This window comes from Hyperoodon ampullatus (assembly GCF_949752795.1).
Source record: "Hyperoodon ampullatus genome assembly, chromosome: 3".
NCBI lineage: Eukaryota > Metazoa > Chordata > Mammalia > Artiodactyla > Ziphiidae > Hyperoodon > Hyperoodon ampullatus.
This window is the reverse complement of record NC_136916.1, coordinates 45,059,701-45,080,907: the sequence shown is the minus strand read 5'-3', so window position 1 is coordinate 45,080,907 and position 21,207 is coordinate 45,059,701. Positions and strand designations below refer to the sequence as shown.

Here is a 21,207-nt window from a genome sequence, read left to right as displayed (position 1 = left end):
AGCAAGTGCTGTTGATTCTATGCCCTGAAAAGCTCTGGAATTTGTCCTTCCTACCCCATCTCCACTAATTCTCAGTTTAGATCTTCACCACTTTACTGGAATTACTGTTTATTTATATCCTATTTCTAGTCTTGTCAATTTCAATTTAATTATGCTTATGGAGAATGGGTTCCAGCACCAGGTACAACAGATAAATACTTGAGACTCCTTAGGATCCTGCATTTTTACTTTTCAGTGTGTTCTTGATGCATTTGATTGTCAGGTGGACAGTTTTAATTAGATACAGAGAGTTTTCTTGGCTTCTTTATACACCTAACACTTTTTTTTTACTTAGATGATATGCCTTCATCCATCAGTACCAGTAGAAACCAATAGGAAGTGCAAATGGAACCCAAAAGGCTCCAGAGAAGCCAACTGAGCTCACATTTATGAGGGAAGGATATCTGCCATGGTTAATCCCAAATTTGCTTACATGGAGGATTTTCTATAAGTCCTAGTACTCTATCACAAAATGTATGTTTTCCTCCATTGGAAAAGCCATTCCAGATATGAAAATTTAATCTATTGAAGATACCTACTGACAGTCAAATAAAGGTATTTCACTGAACATGTTTCAAATAAACTTTAAGCTTTAGTCTATTACACTAAGAGATATTCCTTAAGATGTACATTCTGCAGTAAGATTCTAAGAATATCTGGAATCCAAAGCTCCTTGAAAATCTAAGTCCCATAAGTTATGAGGAATTTTCAAGTTCAAAAAATAATACTTACACCAAAGTTGGTAGCGGCAAATCGATCTGAGGCAGAAACCTGTACATTTGTTGAAACAGTTGTGTGAGCATAGAAAGCATTTATATTTGCCAGCAAGGTGCTCATTACAGCAGGGACACCGGGGCACATGTATTTAGAAGACAGACATGAAAAGTGCCTGCAACACAAAAACATTAAGTGCTTTAAAAACAGAATCTAATTAATTCACATAGCAGCGTATCCTCTAACATCAGCAATTAAGTAATTCCTCTATCTATGAAAAGGAGAGAAAACTCTTAAAATTACTAATTGAAAGAGAAAGCAATTTCAGCCTTTTAAAAACTTCTCATTCACAAATGTGAAGTGGCTTAATTAGAATGTGATTTGCCACAAGGATATGTGCATAATTTCTTTCAACTGGGAGAGTGTTGTGTGTACACACAAAAAGTGCAATTTCCAGTGGAATCTAACACTGTCGAAAAGCAATAATCCAGGAGTCTCCCTTTCTCTGGCAACTCTGTCCCCAATTACTTCAGTTCCTGAAATGTTGAATTGCAACCAGAATGTTCTTTCACACTTGTATTCCTCTCACACTGATAAGGTAAACAAGAGGCCCTCCTTTCATTGCATGCTGACTGAACAAGTCAACTTAACATCTGACCTGAGTCCAGTTTGTGAGCTTTTGTTATTAAGGAGTATCTTCTACAAGCAGTTTTGTTTATTGAGGTTTTGCTAAAGCCAGAGTTTAATTAAGCAAACAAATGAACAGTGAAGACAAACTGAATTATGCCAGCTTTATGCTTAAAGACCATTTCTTTTAAACCTTGAATAACAGTAACATTTACAGACATCAGAAGCATCAAGTGTTCAATTCCATTACTTCTCTCAGGAAAATTTGTTTCATTTGAACTCTAACAAAAGACTTAAAAATTGAAAGCACAACTTGTGATAAAAGTGAAGAAAGAAGAAAGAAATTCTTTCTTCTTTTGGAAGAAAGAAATTTTCAATACCTAATCTGATCCTATTTTGCTCTCATATCTCAGTAATTTATCCAACGCCAAGGCATCTCTGTATTTTGTATTATTGAACACAAACACAGAATGTACCCACATAAATAAATGCTCCAAGTGGCAGCTCAGAAGAAATGGATGGAGGTCCTGGAAATGTTGCATTTCTTAGACCTTAGCCAGGCCACTCATCTAACTTCGATAAGCTAATAAATGTAGGCTACATTTTTAAACATGGATCTTTGAGGATCATGAACAGCAAAGTATGCCGTGAGAGTTACATGATCTGTGTAATGTAACCCTGGAATTAGATGATCACTGCTTTCTTCTTTTAGGTAAATGATGCATATTTTGACTTTATTATGCACTACTTATAATTTATATCTATTAAGAATATCACAAGTGATGTAAATATATTAAAAATAGAAATTAAATAAAAACTAGCATATGGTATCACATTTCTTTCTTTTTTCAAAACTGTCAAGTAATTAGATTTGTTAGACCCAAGTCAGAGGTCAAGAGATATGGAATATGCAATGCCTAAATGGGATAATGTAGCAGATGGCAAAAGGGAAATATACATACCTAGGTGGGAACAAGAGATAGACAATCACCAACTGTCAAAATAAACTGGTGAGGAACTCGAAGTCCAGAAGTTTATTTTCCTCAGCATGCATTATCTATTTAAAGAGATTCTGGAGGTCACCAGAATGAATAATTTTGTTCTTGGTTTTAAACCAGAATTAGTATTCTCCTAATGCAGGTGTGTTACTTAGTCTTTACTGCTTGCAGCTGCCACCCTGTGATTTTTGTTGTCTGGTAAGAGCAGTAGCAACAGCTTAGCAGGTACTTTAAGTAGAACAATGGAGGAACATATGAATATTCTGCTTAAGGCGTTCACGGTGTGAATTTGATAAGTGAAATAGAAAGTTTTATTTGGAAGATGATGCAATTATAAGGCATCTTAGGGAAAAATGAGTGCCATATGGGAAGACCGGGGATATCAACAACAAAGCTTTGTCTATTTTATACTTTGACTTGATTCAGCCAATATCTTAATGATGAAAATGCCCTATGAAATTGTGGCTTTGCAATCCCAAAGCAATGTTTTATAACCAAAATGAGAGGTTTAACAAATAATTTATGTTAGATATGAAAAGTTATGGGTAATATAGGCAAAAAGCTATGTAAATAAATGTAATTTAGAGTTTCTTAGTTTAATGAAATATTTGCTATGTGTTTATAATTTAATGTTAATACATATTATTCATAAACAATTAGAAAATAGGAAAATAAACTGCCATTCACACTGCTGTTCTCTAAAAAATAAATTCAATTTACAGCCAAATAGTATAATTATAATACTTTCTCTAATCAGAATTGATGAAAAATAGAATTAGAATTGATTCTATTGTTTTTCTACTCTTTAACCTTTCATTCATTTTTTTTTTTTTATGTTAAAGGCATCTGGGCAAAGTATTCTCCCTTTAACAACTACACATTTACTATATTTCTGGGACTATTCTTCCTGATAGGGATCTTGAGTTGATTAAAACATGGTCCTGGTGTAAAAAATTAATGTATACCCTAATTGAGAGGCATGCACATTAAAACCTCATTTTGTTACACAAGAGAAAGTGCTGTTACAGAGGTATGTAAGGGTTTGGGTGGGCCATGGGATGGAGGAGTGAGGCCTGGAGATGGATGGCAAAGGTCCAAAGGTTGAGCTGAGTCCACTAGTGGTGAATCTAGTATAGGAGAAGTCAGAGGGAAACATCTGAGTCAAGGTCTAGAGGATGAGTGATTATGTAATGGCCATGGAAGAGTGGAGTGTCCCTAGAATTTAGTTTGATAGGTATTTACTGAACATGTCTGAAAGCCAGATACTGTATTAGATACTGGGTATACAGTAATGAGTTCACTTACAGATTAGTGGGAGAATCAGTGACACAAGAAATGTAATACAATTTTGAGAAAGTTATGAAAAAGAAAAGCATAACAGTGCTATGAAACACCAAATTAGAGTGTGTGTATTGTACCCTGGTGGTGGTGGTGGGGCTGTCTAGGAAGACTTCTTGAAATGATGCTGGGCTAAGAGTTAATGTATGACTAAGAGATAGCCAAAGCGAGCACAGGGCTTGCTATTGCTGATAGATAAAGAATGTAATATTCCAAAGGAATGGAATAATTAAAACCAAGGCACAATGGAAAGAAACAAAATATTGTGTACAATGAACCCTAGCAATTTTAGGCTGGTGGAGCCCAAATTTCCAGGAGCACATTCTAGACCATTATATGACCAGAGGCAAAGCGAGGGGTATGTACAATAGTCTTGTGCAATATGGTAGGTAAGTTGGACCTATTATATAGGTCAGAAGATTTTTTCAAACAAAACTCAAAACTCAATATCTTACAGAGTCAATATAAATGAAAAATTACCTCCAACAATCTCTCATTGTTTACATGAAGTAGGAAGTGACATCATCAGAGTTGAGTTTAAAATAGATTTGGTGGGAGAGGATTTTAGGAGGATGGCTTAAGGAAGGTGAGACTGAGAAAAGAGTCCAATTAGGAGGCTATAAAGGGAAGAGATGATGGGTGTCTGAACTAAGACAGTAGCTATAGAGATAGGGAGGACGGAATATATTTTAAAAATATTAAGAGAGGAAAACTGTCAGGACTCAGTGCTTGATAAGGAGTGAAAGAGGAGAAAGAGAAGTGATGAAGTTCCAAGGCTTCGGTCTGGATGAATGGGTGAGAGGTGCTTCTGCCCAGTGAGCTGGGAACTAAAAAGGAGAAAAAGGGGTTGTAAGGTCGGGTCATGTGTCCAGTCGAGTTTGAGCTTAAGGTGCTTGTAGGATTTCCATAAAGTAATGTCCACCGGGTTACTGGAGACCTGGGCTGGACACTTAGATCTGGGGATCACTTCAAAACAATGAAAATGGGTAAGATCATCCAGGGGAATTATATAGAATGAAGAACAGTGTCAGGAAATGAAACCTGGGAAACACCGATATACAAGGGACTAGTGGAAGACCAATAAGTAAATTCTATGACTGGGATCAAACTTAAAATGATAGGGACTTCCCTGGTGGTGCAGTGATTAAGAATCTGACTGCCAATGCAGGGGACACAGGTTTGAGCCCTGGTCCGGGAAGATCCCACATGCTGTGGAACAACTAAGCCCAGGTGCCACAACTACCGAAGCTCGCGCACCTAGAGCCCGCGCTCCGCAACAAGAGAAGCCACTGTAATGAGAAGCCCGTGCACCGCAACGAAGGGCAGCCCCCGCTCGCCGCAAGTAGAGAAAGCCCGTGCACAGCAACAAAGACCCAATGCAGCCAAAAATAAATAAATAAATATATTTTTTCTTAAGTATGTCCTTTAAAAAATATATATATATATATAGGTAAAAAGAAAGCCAGGGCAATGGAATTAGGGAAAACATTGGAACAGGAGGTTTGAAGGGTGAAGGATGATTGATGCTGATAGGTACATTGAAAGAGTCTTATAAGAACATAACTATTGGACTTGACAAATAAACATCATTGTGACAGCAACAACATCCGTGTTAGTGGAGTAATAGGGGGTTGCACCGAGACGGAATAGGATGAAAAGTGAGAAGTAGCAGAAGATGACCAAGGAAAAATGGATCAAGGACAGATTATGTTGGTCTTTAGCTAAGGAGTTTTGACTTTCTCATGTGAACTACACACAGTTAGCTGAAATTCTCACAGAGGGAAGGGACACTGTCAGATGAATTTAGAAAGATGACTCTGAAATGGTGTAAAGATGGATTGAAATGAGTAGGTATTGGAAGCAGAAAAACAATGTAGGGTATGTAGAAGCAAAAAATGACATTTCTGCCCCACTTCCAATATGACTAAGTCCTTCACATACCACAGTCATAAGGAACAAAGTATTTTCCACCTTGAGATAATCTGAAAATCACAGAATCACATTATTTCTGGTCTCCAAAATATAAAACCTCAAATATTTCTCTAAAACCTGAACTTCCTAACAAAACAGTTTTGAACTGGAGTTTAGCCATGTTATATCTAAAAATGTATTAAATCTCATTATATGACCTCTGAAAGTATGAAAACTAGGTGGAAAGCTGCTGTTTCCACCAAGAACAGCAAAAGAACACCATGTAAACTAGGTTGCCTTAGGAGTGTTACGTTTTTGTTTGGTTTGGTTTGGTTTTGCCAGTGCTTCTAAAGTCTCATTCCCTCTCTGTACTCGTTGTAATTAAATATTTCTTTCCTTTTCTAATTTTTTTCTCCCTAATGTCACAGAGCAGTGAGATGATTAAGGATTAGAGTTCAGGCAATGTAAGCTCAGAAGCATCTTTCTTAACCACCAGGGTGATCTTCTCTTAATTTATCCTCCTCCCTCTCTAACGTTGTGTATTACTTGTGTATGTATCTGTTTCTTCCAGAATGTGTTTAGTTCATGCTTAATTGTCATCTAATCCAGCCCACATCTAGCATAGTGTTTTCTTGTACACAGGAGTTGTCCCATAAGTATTTAATGAAAACAAGTGAAAGCAATATGAGTTAACGGTATTTATGTAGCGTTAGTGTACAGGACATGCACTTGTTTACTTTGAGTATGACAGTTTATCACAACATCCAATTGCTTTGTGAACATTGGGCTGAAGTGCATAGCAGTTAATGCCATAATGATCACAACTTTGAAAGTGAATTGTATTCTGCTTATAATTGGTACACTGAGAGCAGTATTTTAAATTTTCCAGAGCATTAGGCATGCATTCATCTTAGAGACCCGATAGAAATATTGTACTTTCTGATTCAGATTTAACTGAGATGATTTCTGGGGTATGATGCGAGGTAGCCAGCTGTTCATGATCTACCCCTCTGAACCTCCCATGGAAATGGCCATGAAAACAAAAAAAAAAATGATGTAAAGTTACAGCAGCACTGGAAATTAGGGGTACCAATCAAAGATTTCCCTATATCTGGGAGGGACTTTGCCTAAGTTTAGGGCAGCTGGATAGACTGAGAGATATTCGGTGACGATCCAGTGTCTAAACTCCTAAAATATTCACCTGACTAGAGAAGAAATGGGAAGATATTTCTGGGAAACATACACTGTACACCCCCATATCAGAAATGTGAGGTCTAGGCGGCTGGCCAGCAAGGCTGTTGATCACTTTCCTATTCCATGGTAATGGCTTCCAGATGCAATAAAGCTCTCTCGTGTTTCCCACACCTTCTCACTTTATATCCATTAAAGAGTACACAACTCCCAAGACTGCAATACACCCTGTGCAATAGGGAATGGGCAACGGGATTAGAAGCTAGTTAGAAGAAAGGGTTGGAAGAACACCGGGAATAGTATACCGTGGGGATTATCTATAACCTTTTATGTTCTGCTCTAGCAAGACAAGAATTCACAAGTTGTTTACATTATCCAGGAAAAGAAATCTAGCTCTCAAACTTAAAGAGCCCACCAATAGGAGCAGGTAAATATCTTTGCCCAATCTAAAAGCACATTGCATTTGAATAAAGTCATGGCACAGAGGGAACATTTTTAGAGGCTCACCTGCCATTATAAGATCTGCAGGTGAGTACTGGTAACACCCTGGTGGTCTACAAATACTGATTCAAAGGACCCTGTAAGTTACCAAACAAGCAGGATGCAAACATCTTTGTACATTATTATCTCAACATGCATACAAGCACTTGTGTGTGCATGCACACACACACACTTATACAGCAAAAATAACCAAATAAAATGGTCACAGTGTTATCTCTGGGTGGAGCTACAAATATTTTTTATTTAAAAAATATATCCTGTATTTTTAAAAGTAATTTACCATTAGCATGTTTTATTACCCTAATCAGAAAAATATTTTAGTTATATATATATTTATAGTTTGTAAATGTTAATTCAACTTTTGCTCTATTGTTGATTTTACAAGTCTCCTTATAACTTTTAGCACCAATAAGAAACAAAGTAATACAACTCCTTTTAAAATTTTTGTTTGACTAAAGTAAAAATTTCTTTATACTTTGCTTTTCTAAAAAAGCCACAAAACCTTTAAAGTATATAATGTAAAAAGCCTATATTATTCTTTACAGTATCATTAAATAAGATTTTTGTGAAGTTAAACAAATCACCCGTAAAATAATTTTTCTTTCAAAATTTACCACACACCTAACTAATTTCTGATTAATGAGTAAATGCAAAAAATGCCATAAAATTACTATGCAATGGATGCCAGTTTTAGTACACTAAATAAAATAAATCAAGAATTTTAAATATATTAATGAAACGATCTTGGTTCATAACTTCCTAATGCAAAATATAGGGCTGAGAATGGGGAAGATATGAAAAATCAAAGGACAATGAGAAAAACCTAATATTTCACTTAATAATACTGTTCTTCCCATTAGATTTTTACATCAGTTTCAATATCAAATTATCATTACTATGGTGTTTTTCTTGTCAGATTAAAACTGTAAACAACAAAAATTCTGTTGTTTGTTAAAAGGAAAATAGATCAAATTTATAAATATGAACCTCCTAAATTTGGTCAGAACTTAGGTGAACATGTTTCAATATACCTAAAGATTAAAGACACAATACTCAGGAAGTAGTTGTCACATTTTAGAACTTATATTAAAATGTTCTTCATAGAATTAGTGACTCAGGAAGTAAACAATCAGTTGGAATACCAAGATTATAATTTTAAGCATTTGATATTAACTAAACAAATAAAACACAAACTCAGAAATAGAATTTTCAGGTCACTCTAAGAAGTGTAATCTTTTACCTGGTTGGTAAAAATTATCTGTCTTTTTTTAGAAACTGTGACCAGGAGCTGGGTAAGTTAAGGACAGTAGCTGTTGTTACCAAACTAATAATTTATATTGAACTTGCCTTTCCACGTTCACTTTTAACCCTAAATGATAAATGATTAGGCAGCCAATATAATACAGGTAGTTGTGATACCAAGCAGGGCCCTGTGGGTCTCCTGGGCACAAAAAATCTTTCTATGTCCCTCCATTTCTTTGATTACAGGAAACAGGCTTCCTTCAGCCTCCATGACCCTCCCTGACTTCCAAGGGGCAGATTTAAGCAGCTGTTAATTAGGGAAGGGAGGAGATGCAGGGCAAGGGAGAAACCAACAGTCAAGAGAAATAAGAGTGCAGCCTTGGGGCAGGGTCCCAGTTCCCCAACAAGAGATACACACAAAATATCTTTGAGCTGTTTTGTAGATACTGAAACCCCCACCAGGTGGGAGAAGTTATCCATTAAGGATGGTGTGCTGCCCACAAGCACAGAGACCCCAGACCGGTTGGAACCAGAAGGTTGATGATGCTGACTCCCACTTACCTCACCACCAACCCATCAGAAGAATGTCCACAAGCTGATCACGCCCTCTTTGAACCATTACTATAAAACTCCTCACTACCCTCTTCAAGTTGGGACACAGTTTTGAGGGCATTAGCCTGCTGTGACCCCCTTTGCCTGGCAAAGCAGTAAAGCTATTCTTTTCAGCTTCACTCAAAACTCTGTCTCCAAGATTTAATTTGGTGTCAGGGTCCAGAGGCCCAATTCAGCTTCAGAAGTATGCATCAAAGTAGACGTTTCTTAGATGAGTGAAGGACAGAAAGAAAAAAGAGACAAATTTCAAAGAAGTAAAGATATTCATTAGGGTTAGTGGCTACATTTCCTAGAAATCTTGCAGAAATAGTCACCAAAAAGCTTTTTTTTTGGTATGTGGAGGGGAGTGGAGCTGGGTAGGGAGGGATTATTGGTGGTCAATTTAGAGTTATAGGTACCATGGCATAGAGCTGATTCATTCTAGCCCTTGCCCTGTTCTGTGGCCTTAGAAAAGTAACTTTATCACTCTTAGATTCAGTTTCTCCATCTGTAAAATCAAAGAGCTATTAAAGATTGTAAGGTTTAGATCTTCTAACATGCTATGAATCTCTGAATACAGGTAACACATCTGGCCTACACATACACATTACTTTTCCCTACCAACAACATTTGGTTCATTGGATCCAATGGTTAGTTGGGATGACCAGGAAGCAGGGGACAAGGGAGTCATCCTGAGGCATCCTTTGCTCTTTGAGAGTTTTCAGCTAACAGACTTCTACGTGATCTTCAATTTGGCAGTATTTGCCTCTGAGTTTATGTGTGCCCATTCTTTATGCAAGATTATTGTCAAGGAAAACTTACTTGCTTCTAACCATACCTTGAAAATCATTTCCTTTTAAGGCTGCAGTTCTAATACTACTTAAATTATTCCCGGGGGGGAGGGGAGAGGGGAACAGGATTAAAAGTACAATTAGCAATTTAAAATGACTGAGTATATCCCTGCAGCAAACCATTCCCTCAAAAAGCACACCTTCAAATAAAATAGGTCAAACAGTACTACTGAATAATCTCTCAAAATGTTTAACATTTCCCCAAAAAGACATGATTAAAAAACAGTGGATTAATAATGTTAAAATCACTTGACTTTGTTTTTGCCAGAAAATGGGGTTAGTGTTAAACCAATTTAACAAAAGGAATTTCAATGCCATGGGAAAATTAGAGTCACAAACTCCAGAAAGATGCTTAAATTGCCAAAAATGAGATAGTTACTGGCATGTTTTCAGCTGAAGCAACTGTTACATTATCAACCATTCATTCTCAAAATACTATTGACAAAATATTAGGAAATTATTCGTATTTCAAATAACAAATCTGGATTCAGCTCACTTGCTATTGTCTTATATTTTGTTTTCATCAAAACAATCATCTAACTTGTCTGCCTTTCCATGGACAATTCTGCCTAATCACACCCATCTTGTGGTTTCAAAGGATGGGAAACGCCTTTGATTCAAAAGATTTAAAAATCAGTTGTTATGAAAATAGGAACAGAATGATTGGAAAGAAGCACTAAAATGCAAACAATGATTCTTAGATCCTTAGAAGAGATTTCAGAGAAACAATATAAGGTGAAAGGAAAGACTATCTGTATTCCTAATGTTAGAAATACACTAAAATAATATTTATCTCATTTGCTCTTGAAAATTCAGATTAGCATGCATTTCAGTGCTTTTATTCATTGTTGTCACTAAACAGGGGCTAAAATATTTAAAGATCACTTCTCCTCTGGCCAAAAGCATCATAGCTTTACACAGATGCTATGGATTGCTCAAACTCAATTATGGAGGTTTTGAGTATCAGGGCACTGGTGAGGGACAGGAAATTAATGAAATAAGTAGGGTTTAGAGAAATGATGGAAGTTGAAGAGCAAGTAAGGATGGGACCCTCAGGCTGCCTATCAGCTTTCTCTGAAACCTCTCCTCAACTGTGCCTGGATTGGGCCCTCCATGTCTACGCCCTTACAGCACCTATGCATGCCCCCATTATACTGTCTTCTTATTATGCAATTTATTTGTTCGGCCGCCAAAAAAGTTCGTTCTAGTTTTTCTGTAACATCTTACAGAAAAACCCGAATGAATTTTTTGGCCAACCTAATATTCTTCCTCTTCTCCTCAGATTAGGAGCTCACTGGGGACAAGAGCTTCTTTTATTGCCATATCCGCAATGTGTTGTGTAAGTCCTCGTACTTATATCCTCAGACAGTGTCTATCAAATAAATGAATTACATCTTCTGGAATCTGGGGTCCATAAGAGCCTGGAACTTAACTTCTTGCTTGTTGATGTACTCTCAGTGCCTTTAAAACTTCCTGGCATATGGTAGGCACTCGATAAATATTTCTTAAAGGAATCAATAATTCAATTAAGCAACACCCTCCTTTAGAAAGCAGGCTTATAGGAGACCTTCAAGATGGCAGAGGACTAAGACGTGGAGATCACCTTCCTCCTCACAAATACATCAGAAATACATCTACATGTGGAACAACTCATACAGAACACCTACTGAATGCTGGGAGAAGACCTCAGACCTCCCAAAAGACAAGAAACTCCCCATGTACCTGGGTAGGGCAAAAGAAAAAAGAAAAAACAGAGACAAAAGAATAGGGACAGGACCTGCACCTCTGGGACGGAGCTGTGAAGGAGGACAAGTTTCCACATACTAGGAAGCTCCTTCGCTGGCAGAGGTAGGGGGTCATCGGGGGGAAGCTTTGGAGCCATGGAGGAGAATGCAGCAATAGGGCCTCAGAGGGCAAAGTGAAGAGATTCCCGCACAGGGGATAGGTGCTGACCAGCACTCACCAGCCTGAGAGGCTTGTCTGCTCACCCACCAGGACAGGTGGGGGCTGGGAGCTGAGGCTCGGGCTTCAGAGGTCAGATCCCAGGGAGACGACTGAGGTTGGCTGTGTAAACACAGCCTGAAGGGGGCTAGTGTGCCACAGCTAGCCAGGAGGGAGTCTGGGAAAAAGTCTGGAACTGCCTAAGAGGCAAGAGACCATGGTTTCATGGTGTGCGAGGAGAGGGGATTCAGAGCACTGCCTAAACAAGCTCCAGAGATGGGCATGACCTGCGGCTATTAGCGCAGACATCAGAGATGGGCATGAAATGCTAAGGCTGCTGCTGCAGCCACCAAGAAGCCTGTGTGAAAGCACTGGTCACTATCCATACCTCCCCTCCCAGGAGCCTGTGCAGCCCACCACTGCCAGGGTCCCGTGATCCAGGGACAACTTCCCCGGGAGAACACACAGCGCGCCTCAGGCTGGTGCAACGTCATGCAGGCCCCTGCCATAGCAGGCTCGCCCAGCATTCCATACCCCTCCCTTCCAACCCCTCTCCCCCTGCAGCCTGAGTGAGCCAGAGTCCCCTAATCAGCTTCTACTTTAACCCCGTCCTGTTTGAGCAAAGAAACAGACACCCTCAGGTGGGGTCAAATCCAAAGCTGAACCACAGGAGCTGCGACAAAATAGAGAAGGGGAGATTTCACCCAGAAGCCTGAGGAGCAGTGGATTAAATCTCTACAATCAACTTGATGGACCATGCATCTCTGGAATACCTGAATAGAAAACAGTTAATCCCAAAATTGAGACACTGGATTTTGGGAGAAACTGTAGACTTGGGGTATGCTTTCTGCATCTAATTTGTTTCTGGGTTTTATATTTATCTTAGTATAGTATTTAGAGCTTATTATCACTGGTAGATTTGTTCATTGATTTGGTTGTTCTCTTCCTTTTTTAAATATATATATACATATATATATATATATATTTTTTCCTTTTTCTCTTTTGTGAGTGTGTATGCGTATGTTTATTTCTGTGATCTTGTCTGTATAGCTTTGCTTTTCCCACTTGTGCTAAGGTTCTGTTTGTCCCTTTTTTTTGTTTCTTTGGAGTTGTTTTAGTATAGTATTTAGCACTTGTTATCATTAGTGGATTTGTTTTTTGGTTTACCTGCTCTCTTCTTTCCGTTTTTCTTTTTTCCTTTTTATTACTTTTTAATTTTTAACAATTTTTTATAATAATAACTATTTTATTTTATTCTTTCTTTCTTTCTTTTCTTCACCCTTTTCTTATGAGCTGTGTGGCTTACACAGTATTCATGACAGGCCTGTGCCTGTGAGGTGAGAGAGCCGAGTTCAGGACACTGGTCCACAAGAGACCTCCCAGCCCCATATAATATCAAATAGTGAAAGCTCTCCCAGAGATATCCATCTCAATGCTAAGATCCAGCTCCACCCAACAACCAGCAAGTTAAAGTGATGGACACTCTATGGCAAACAACTAGCAAGACAGGAAAACAACCCCACCCATTAGCAGAGAGGCTGCCTAAAATCATAATAAGGTACAGACACCCCAAAACACACCACTGGACACGGTCCTCCCTAACAGACAGACAAGATGCAGCCTCATCCATCAGAACACAGGCACCATTCCGTCCCACCAGGAAGGCTACACAAACCACTGAACCAACCTTAGACACTGGGGGCAGACACAAAAACAATGGGAACTACGAACCTGCAGCCTGTGAAAAGGAGACCCCAAACACAGTAAGTGAAGCAAAATGAGAAGACAGAGAAACACACAGCAGATAAAGGAGCAAGGTAAAAACCCACCAGATGAAAGAAATGAAGAGGAAAGAGACAGTCTACCTGAAAAAGAATTCAGAGTAATGATAGTAAAGATGATCCAAAATCGTGGAAATAGAATGGAGAAAATACAAGAAACGTTTAACAAGAAACTAGAAGAACCAAAGAGAAAACAAAGATGAACAACACAATAAATGAAATTAAAAATTCTCTAGAAGGAATCGATAGCAGAATAATTGAGGCAGAAGAATGGGTAAGTGAACTGAAAGATAAAATAGTGGAAATAACTACCACAAAGAAGAATAAAGAAAAAAGAACGAAAAGAATTGAGGACAGTCTCAGAGACTTCTGGGACATTAAAAGAATCAACTTTCGAATTATAGGGGTCCAAGAAGAATAAAGGGAAAAATAAGGGGCTGAGAAAAAATTTGAAGACATTATAGTTGAAAACTTCGCTAATAAGGTAAAGGAAATATTCAATCAAGTCCAGGAAGCACAGAGAGTCCCATACAAGATAAAGCCAAGGAGAAACACGCCAAGACACATATTAATCAAACTATCAAAAATTACATACAAAGAAAAAATATTAAAAACAGTGAGGGAAAAACAACAAATAACATACAAGGGAATCCCCATAAGGTTAACAGCATACATTTCAGCAGAAACTCTGCAGGCCAGAAGGGAGTGGCAGGACATACTTCAAGTGATGAAAGGAAGAAACCTACAATCAAGATTATTCTACCCAGCAAGGATCTCATTCAGATTCGATGGAGAAATTAAAACCTTTACAGACAAGCAAAAGCTAAGAGAATTCAGCACCACCAAACCAGCTCTACAACAAATGCTAAAGGAGTTTCTCTAAGAAGGAAACACAGGAGAAGAAAATGACCTACAAAAACAAGCCTAAAACAATTAAGAAAATAGTAAAAGGAACATACATATCGATAACTACCTTAAATGTAAATGGATTAAATGCTCTAACCAAAAGACATAGACTGGCTGAATGGATTAAAAAACAGGACCCGTCTATATGCTATGTACAAGAGACCCACTTCAGGGACACAAACAGACTGAAAAAGATATTCCATGCAAATGGAAATAAAAACGAAGCTGGAGTAGCAATTCTCATATCAGACAAAATACACTTTAAAATAAAGACTATTACAAGAGACAAAGAATGACCTACATAATGATCAAGGGATCAATCCAAGAAGAAGATATAACAATTGTAAATATTTATGCACCCAACATAGGAGCACCTCAATGCAGAATGTAAATGCTAACAGCCATAAAAGGGGAAATCGACACTAGCACAATCGTATTCAGGGACTTTAACACCCCACTTTCACCAAAGGACAGATCAACCAAAATGAAAATAAATAAGGAAACACAAGCTTAAAATGATACAATAAACAAGATGGACTTAGTTGATATTTATAGGACAGTCCATCCAAAAACAAGAGAATACACTTTCTTCTCAAGTGCATTCTCCAGGATAGATCATACCTTGGGTCACAAATCAAGCCTTGGTAAATTTAAGAAAATTGAAATCATATCAAGTATCTTTTCTAAGCACAACGCTATGAAACTAGATATCAATTACAGGGAAAACTCTGTAAAATATACAAACAAAGGGAGGCCAAACAATACACTATTAAATAAGCAAGAGATCACTGAAGAAATCAAAGAGGAAATAAAAATTACCTAGAAAAAAATGACAATGAAAACACGTCGACCCAAAACCTATGGGATGCAGCAAAAGCAGTTCCAAGAGGGAAGTTTATAGCAATACAATCCTACCTCAGGAAACAAAAAACATCTCAAAGAAACAACCTAACATTACACCTAAAGCAATTAGAGAAAGAAGAACAAAAATCCCCAAAGTTAGCAAAAGGAAAAAATCATAAACATCCGTTCAGAAATAAATGAAAAAGAAATGAAGGAAATGATAGCAAAGATCAACAAAACTAAAAGCTAGTTCTTTCAGAAGATAAACAAAATTAATAAACCTTTAGCCACACTCATCAGGAAAAAAGGGAGAAGACTCAAAACAACAAAATTGAAATGAAAAAGGAGAAGTAACAACCAACACTTCAGAAACACAGAGGATCATGAGAGATTACTTCAAGCAACTCTATGCCAATAAAATGGACAATCTGGAAGAAATGCACAAATTCTTAGAAAAGCACAACATTCCAAGACTGAATCAGAAAGAAACAGAAAATATAAACAGACCAATCACAAGCACTGAAATTGAAACTGTGATTAAAAATCTTCCAACAAACAAAAGCCCAGGACCAGATGGCTTCACAGGAGAATTCTATCAAACATTAAGAGAAGAGCTAACACCTATCCTTCTCAAATGCTTGCAAAGTATAAAAGAGGGAGGAACACTCCCAAACTTATTGTATGAGGCCACCATCACCCTGATACCAAAACCAGACAAAGGTGTCACAAAGAAAACACTACAGGCCGATATCACTGATGAACATAGATGCAAACATCCTCAACAAAATACCACAAAACAGATTCCAACAGCACATTAAAAGGATCATACACCATGATCAGGTGGGGTTTATCCCAGGAATGCAAGGATTCTTCAATATATGCAAATCAATCAATGTGATAGACCATATTAACAAACTGAAGGAGAAAAATCATATGATCATCTCAATAGATGCAGAAAATGCTTTTGACGAAATTTAACACCCATTTATGATAAAAACCCTCCAGAAAGTAGGTATAGAGGGAACTTTCCTCAACATAATAAAGTCCATATATGACAAACCCACAGCCAACATCATTCTCAACGGTGAAAAACTGAAAGCATTTCCTCTAAGATCAGGAATAATACAAGGTTTTCAACTCTCACCACTATTATTCAACATAGTTTTGGAAGTTTTAGCCAACGCAATCAGAGAAGAAAAACAAATACAAGGAATCCAAATCAGAAAAGAAGTAAAGCTGTCAATGTCTGCAAATGACATGATACTCTACATAGAAAATCCTAAAGACACTACAGAAAAATACTAGAGCTAATCATTGTATTTGGTAAAGTAGCAGGAGACAAAATTAATGCACAGAGATCTCTTGCATTCCTATACAATAATGATGAAAAATCTGGAAGAGAATTTAAGGAAACACTCCCATTTACCACTGCAACAAAAAGAATAAAATACCTAGGAATAAACCTACATAAGGAGACAAAAGACCTGTATGCAGAAAACTATAAGTCACTGATTAAAGAAATTAAAGATGATACAAACAGATGGAGAGATATACCATGTTTTTTGGATTGGAAGAATCAACATTGTGAAAACGACTATACTACCCAAAGCAATCTACAGATTCAATTCAATCCCTATCAAACTACCAATGGCATTTTTCACAGAACTAGAACAAAACTTCTCACAATCTGTATGGAGCACAAAAGACCCAGAACAGCCAAAGCAATCTTGAGAAGGAAAAAATGGAGCTGGAGGAATCAGTCTCTTGGATTTCCGACTATACTACAAATCTACAGTAATCAAGACAGTATGGTACCGGCACAAAAACAGAAACATAGAACAACGGAACAGGATAGAAAGATCAGAGATAAACCTATGCACACATGGTCACCTTATTTTTGATAAAGGAGGCAAGAATACACAATGGAGAAAAGACAGCCTCTTTCATAAACGGTTCTGGGAAAATTGGACAGCTACATGCAAAAGAATGAAATTAGAACACTCCCTAACACCATACACCAAAATAAACTCAAAATGGATTAAAGGAGGACCTTCAAGATGGCGGAAGAGTAACATATGGAGATCACCTTCCCCTCCACAAATAAATCAGAAATACATCTACATGTGAAACAGCTCCTACGGAACACCTATTGAACGCTGGCAGAAGACTTCAGACCTCCCAAAATGCAAGAAACTCCCCACGTACCTGCGTAGAGCAAAAGAAAAAAGAAAAAAAAGAGACAAAAGAATAGGGAAACGAGCTGCACCACTGGGAGGGAGCTGTGAAGGAGGAAAGGTTTCCACACACTAGGAAGCCCCTTCGCGGGCAGGGAATGCGGGTGGTGGAGGGGGGGAGCTTCGGAGCCATGGAGAAGAGTGCAGCAACAGGGGTGCGGAGGGCAAAATGGGGAGATTTCCCACACAGAGGAATGGTGCCAACCAGCACTCACCAGCCCGAGAGGCTTGTCTGCTCACCTGCTGGGGCGGGCGGGGGCTGGGAGCTGACGCTCGGGCTTCAGAGGTCGGATCCCAGGGAAAGGAGTGGGGTTGGCTGCACGAACACAGCCTGAAGGGCCTAGTGCAACACAGCTAGCTGGGAAGGAGTCTGGGAAAAAGTCTTGACCTGACAAAGAGGCAAGAAACTTTTTCTTCCCTCTTTGTTTCCTCGTTAGCGAGGAGTGGGGATTAAGAGAGCGGCTTAAAGGACCTCCAGAGATGGGCACGAGCCACGGCTAACAGCGCAGACCCCGGTGACAGGCATGGGACGCTAAGGCTGCTGCTGATGCCACCAAGAAGTCTGTGTGCAAGCACAGGTGACTCTCCACACCTCCCCTCCCAGGAGTCTGCGCAGCCTGCCACTGCCAAGGTCCCGTGATCCAGGGACAACTTCCCCAGGAGAATGCATGGCATGCCTCAGGCTGGTGCAACGTCACTCCAGCCTCTGCCACTGCAGGCTCGCCGCGCATCCGTACGCCTCCCTCCCCCCGGCCTGAGTGAGCCAGAATCCCCGAATCAGCTGCTCCTTTAACCCCGTCCTGTCTAACTGAAGAACAGACACCTCAGGCATCCTACATGCAGAGGCGGATCCAAATCCAAAGCTGAACCCTGGGAGCTGTGCGAACAAAGAAGAGAAAGGGAAATTTCTTCCAGTAGCCTCAGGAGCAGTGGATTAAATCTCCACAATCAACTTGATGTACCCTGCATCTGTGGAATACCTGAATAGACAAAGAATCATCCCAAATTGAGGAGGTGGACTTTGCGAGCAAAGATATATATATATATATATATATATATGTTTCCCCTTTTTCTCTTTTTGTGAGTGTGTATGTGTATGCTTCTTTGTGTGATTTTTGTCTGTATAGCCTTGCTTTTACCATTTGTCCTAGGGTTCTGTCCCTGTGTTTTTTTTTTTTTACCTTAAATTTTTTTTTCCTTATAATTATTTTTTATTTTAATGACTTTATTTTATTTTACTTTATTTTATTTCATTTTCTTTCTTTCTTTCTTTAATTTTTTCTTTCTTTCTATTTTTTCTCCCTTTTATTCTGAGCTGTGTGGATGAAAGGCTCTTGGTGCTCCAGCGAGGCATCAGGGCTGTGCCTCTGAGGTGGGAGAGCCAACTTCAGGACACTGGTCCACAAGAGACCTACCAGCTCCATGTAATATCAAATGGCGAATATCTCCCAGAGATCTCCATCTCAAAGCCAAGACCCAGCTTCACTCAACGAAGGGCAAGCTACAGTGCTGGACACCCTATGCCAAACAACTAGCAAGACAGGAACACAACCCCATCAATTACCAGAGAGGCTGACTAAAATCATAATAAGGCCACAGACACCCCAAAACACACCAGCAGATGTGGACCTGCCCACCAGAAAGACAAGATCCAGCCTCATCCAACAGAACACAGGCACTACTCGCCTCCATTAGGAAGCCTACATGATGAAGGAGCAAAGTAAAAACCCACCAGACCTAACAAATGAAGAGGAAATAGGCAGTCCACCTGAAAAAGAATTCAGAATAATGATATTTATAGGTGATCCAAAATCTTGGAGATACAACAAAGAAAGTACAAGAACCATTTAACAAGGACGTAGAAGAACTAAAGAGCAAACCAACAGTGAAGAACAACACAGTAAATGAAATTAAAAATTCTTTAGTAGGGATCAATAGCAGAATAACTGAGGCAGAAGAACGGATAAGTGACCTGGAAGATAAAATAGTGGAAATTACTGCAGAGCAGAATAAAGAAAAAAGAATGAAAAGAACTGAGGACCATCTGAGAGACCTCTGGGACAACATTAAATGCACCAACATTCGAATTATTGGGGCCCCAAAAGAAGAAGAGAAAAAGAAAGGGACTGAGAAAATATGTGAAGACATTATAGTTGAAAACTACCCTAATATGGGAAAGAAAATAGTTAATCAAGTCCAGGAAGCAAAGAGAGTCCCAGACAGGATAAATCCAAGGAGGAAGATTCCAAGACACACATTAATCAAACTATCAAAAACTAAATACAAAGAAAAAATATTAAAAGCAGCAAGGGAAAAACAATAATTAACACACAAGGGAATCCCCATAAGGTTAACAGCTGATCTTTCAGAAGAAACTCTGCAGGTCAGAAGGGACTGGCAGGACATATTTAAAGTGATGAAGAAGAAAAACCTACAACCAAGATTACTCTACCCAGGAAGGATCTCATTCAGATTTGATGGAGAAATAAAAACCTTTATAGAAAAGCAAAAGCTAATAGAATTCAGCACCACAAAACCAGCTTTACAACAAATGCTAAAGGAATTTCTCTAAGCAGGAAACACAAGAGAAGGAAAAGACCTACAATAACAAACCCAAAACAATTAAGAAAATGGTAATAGGAACACACATATCAATAATTATCTTAAACGTAAATGGATTAAATGCTCCAACAAAAAGACATAGATGGGCTGAATGGATACAAAAACAAGACCTGTATATATATCCTGTCTACAAGAGACCCACTTCAGACCTAGGGACACATACAGACTGAAAGTGCAGGGATGGAAAAAGATATTCCATGCAAATGGAAACCAAAAGAAAGCTGGAATAGCAATTCTCATATCAGAGAAAATAGACTTTAAAATAAAGACCATTACAAGAGACAAAGAAGGACACTACATAATGTTCAAGGGATCGATCCAAGAAGAAGGTATAACAATTGTAAATATTTATGAACCCAACATAGGAGCACCTCAATACATAAGGCAAATACTAACAGCCATAAAAGGGAAAATGGACAGTAACACAATCATAGTAGGGGACTTTAACACCCCACTTTCACCAATGGACAGATGATCCAAAATGAAAATAAATAAGGAAACACACGCTTTAAATGATACATTAAACAAGATGGACTTAGTTGATATTGATAAGACATTCCATCCAAAAACAACAGAATACACATTCTTCTCAGATGCTCATGGAACATTCTCCAGGACAGACCATATCTTAGGTCACAAATCAAGCCTTGGTAAATTTAAGAAAGTTAAAATTGTATCAAGCATCTTTTCCGACCACAATGCTATGAGACTAGATATCAATTACAGGAAAAAATCTGTAAAAAATACAAGCACATGGAGGCTAAACAATATCCTACTTAATTACCAAAAGATCAGTGAAGAAATCAAAGAGAAAAACAAAAAATTCCTGGAAACAAATGACAATGAAAACATGATGACCCAAACCTATGGGACGGAG

At 38.4% G+C, this 21,207-nt stretch overlaps 1 protein-coding gene across 1 annotated transcript in view; it reads right to left on the bottom strand.

The window, feature by feature from the left end:
* UNC13C (unc-13 homolog C) overlaps positions 1-21,207 on the bottom strand; it is a gene marked incomplete at both ends in the record, with an annotated part of 584,133 nt that overhangs the window by 282,567 nt on the left and 280,359 nt on the right. The window contains one exon of the mRNA XM_079701234.1: positions 772-928. Coding sequence (XP_079557360.1) covers positions 772-928 — 157 coding nt within the window. The remainder of the gene's footprint in view (positions 1-771; positions 929-21,207) is intronic.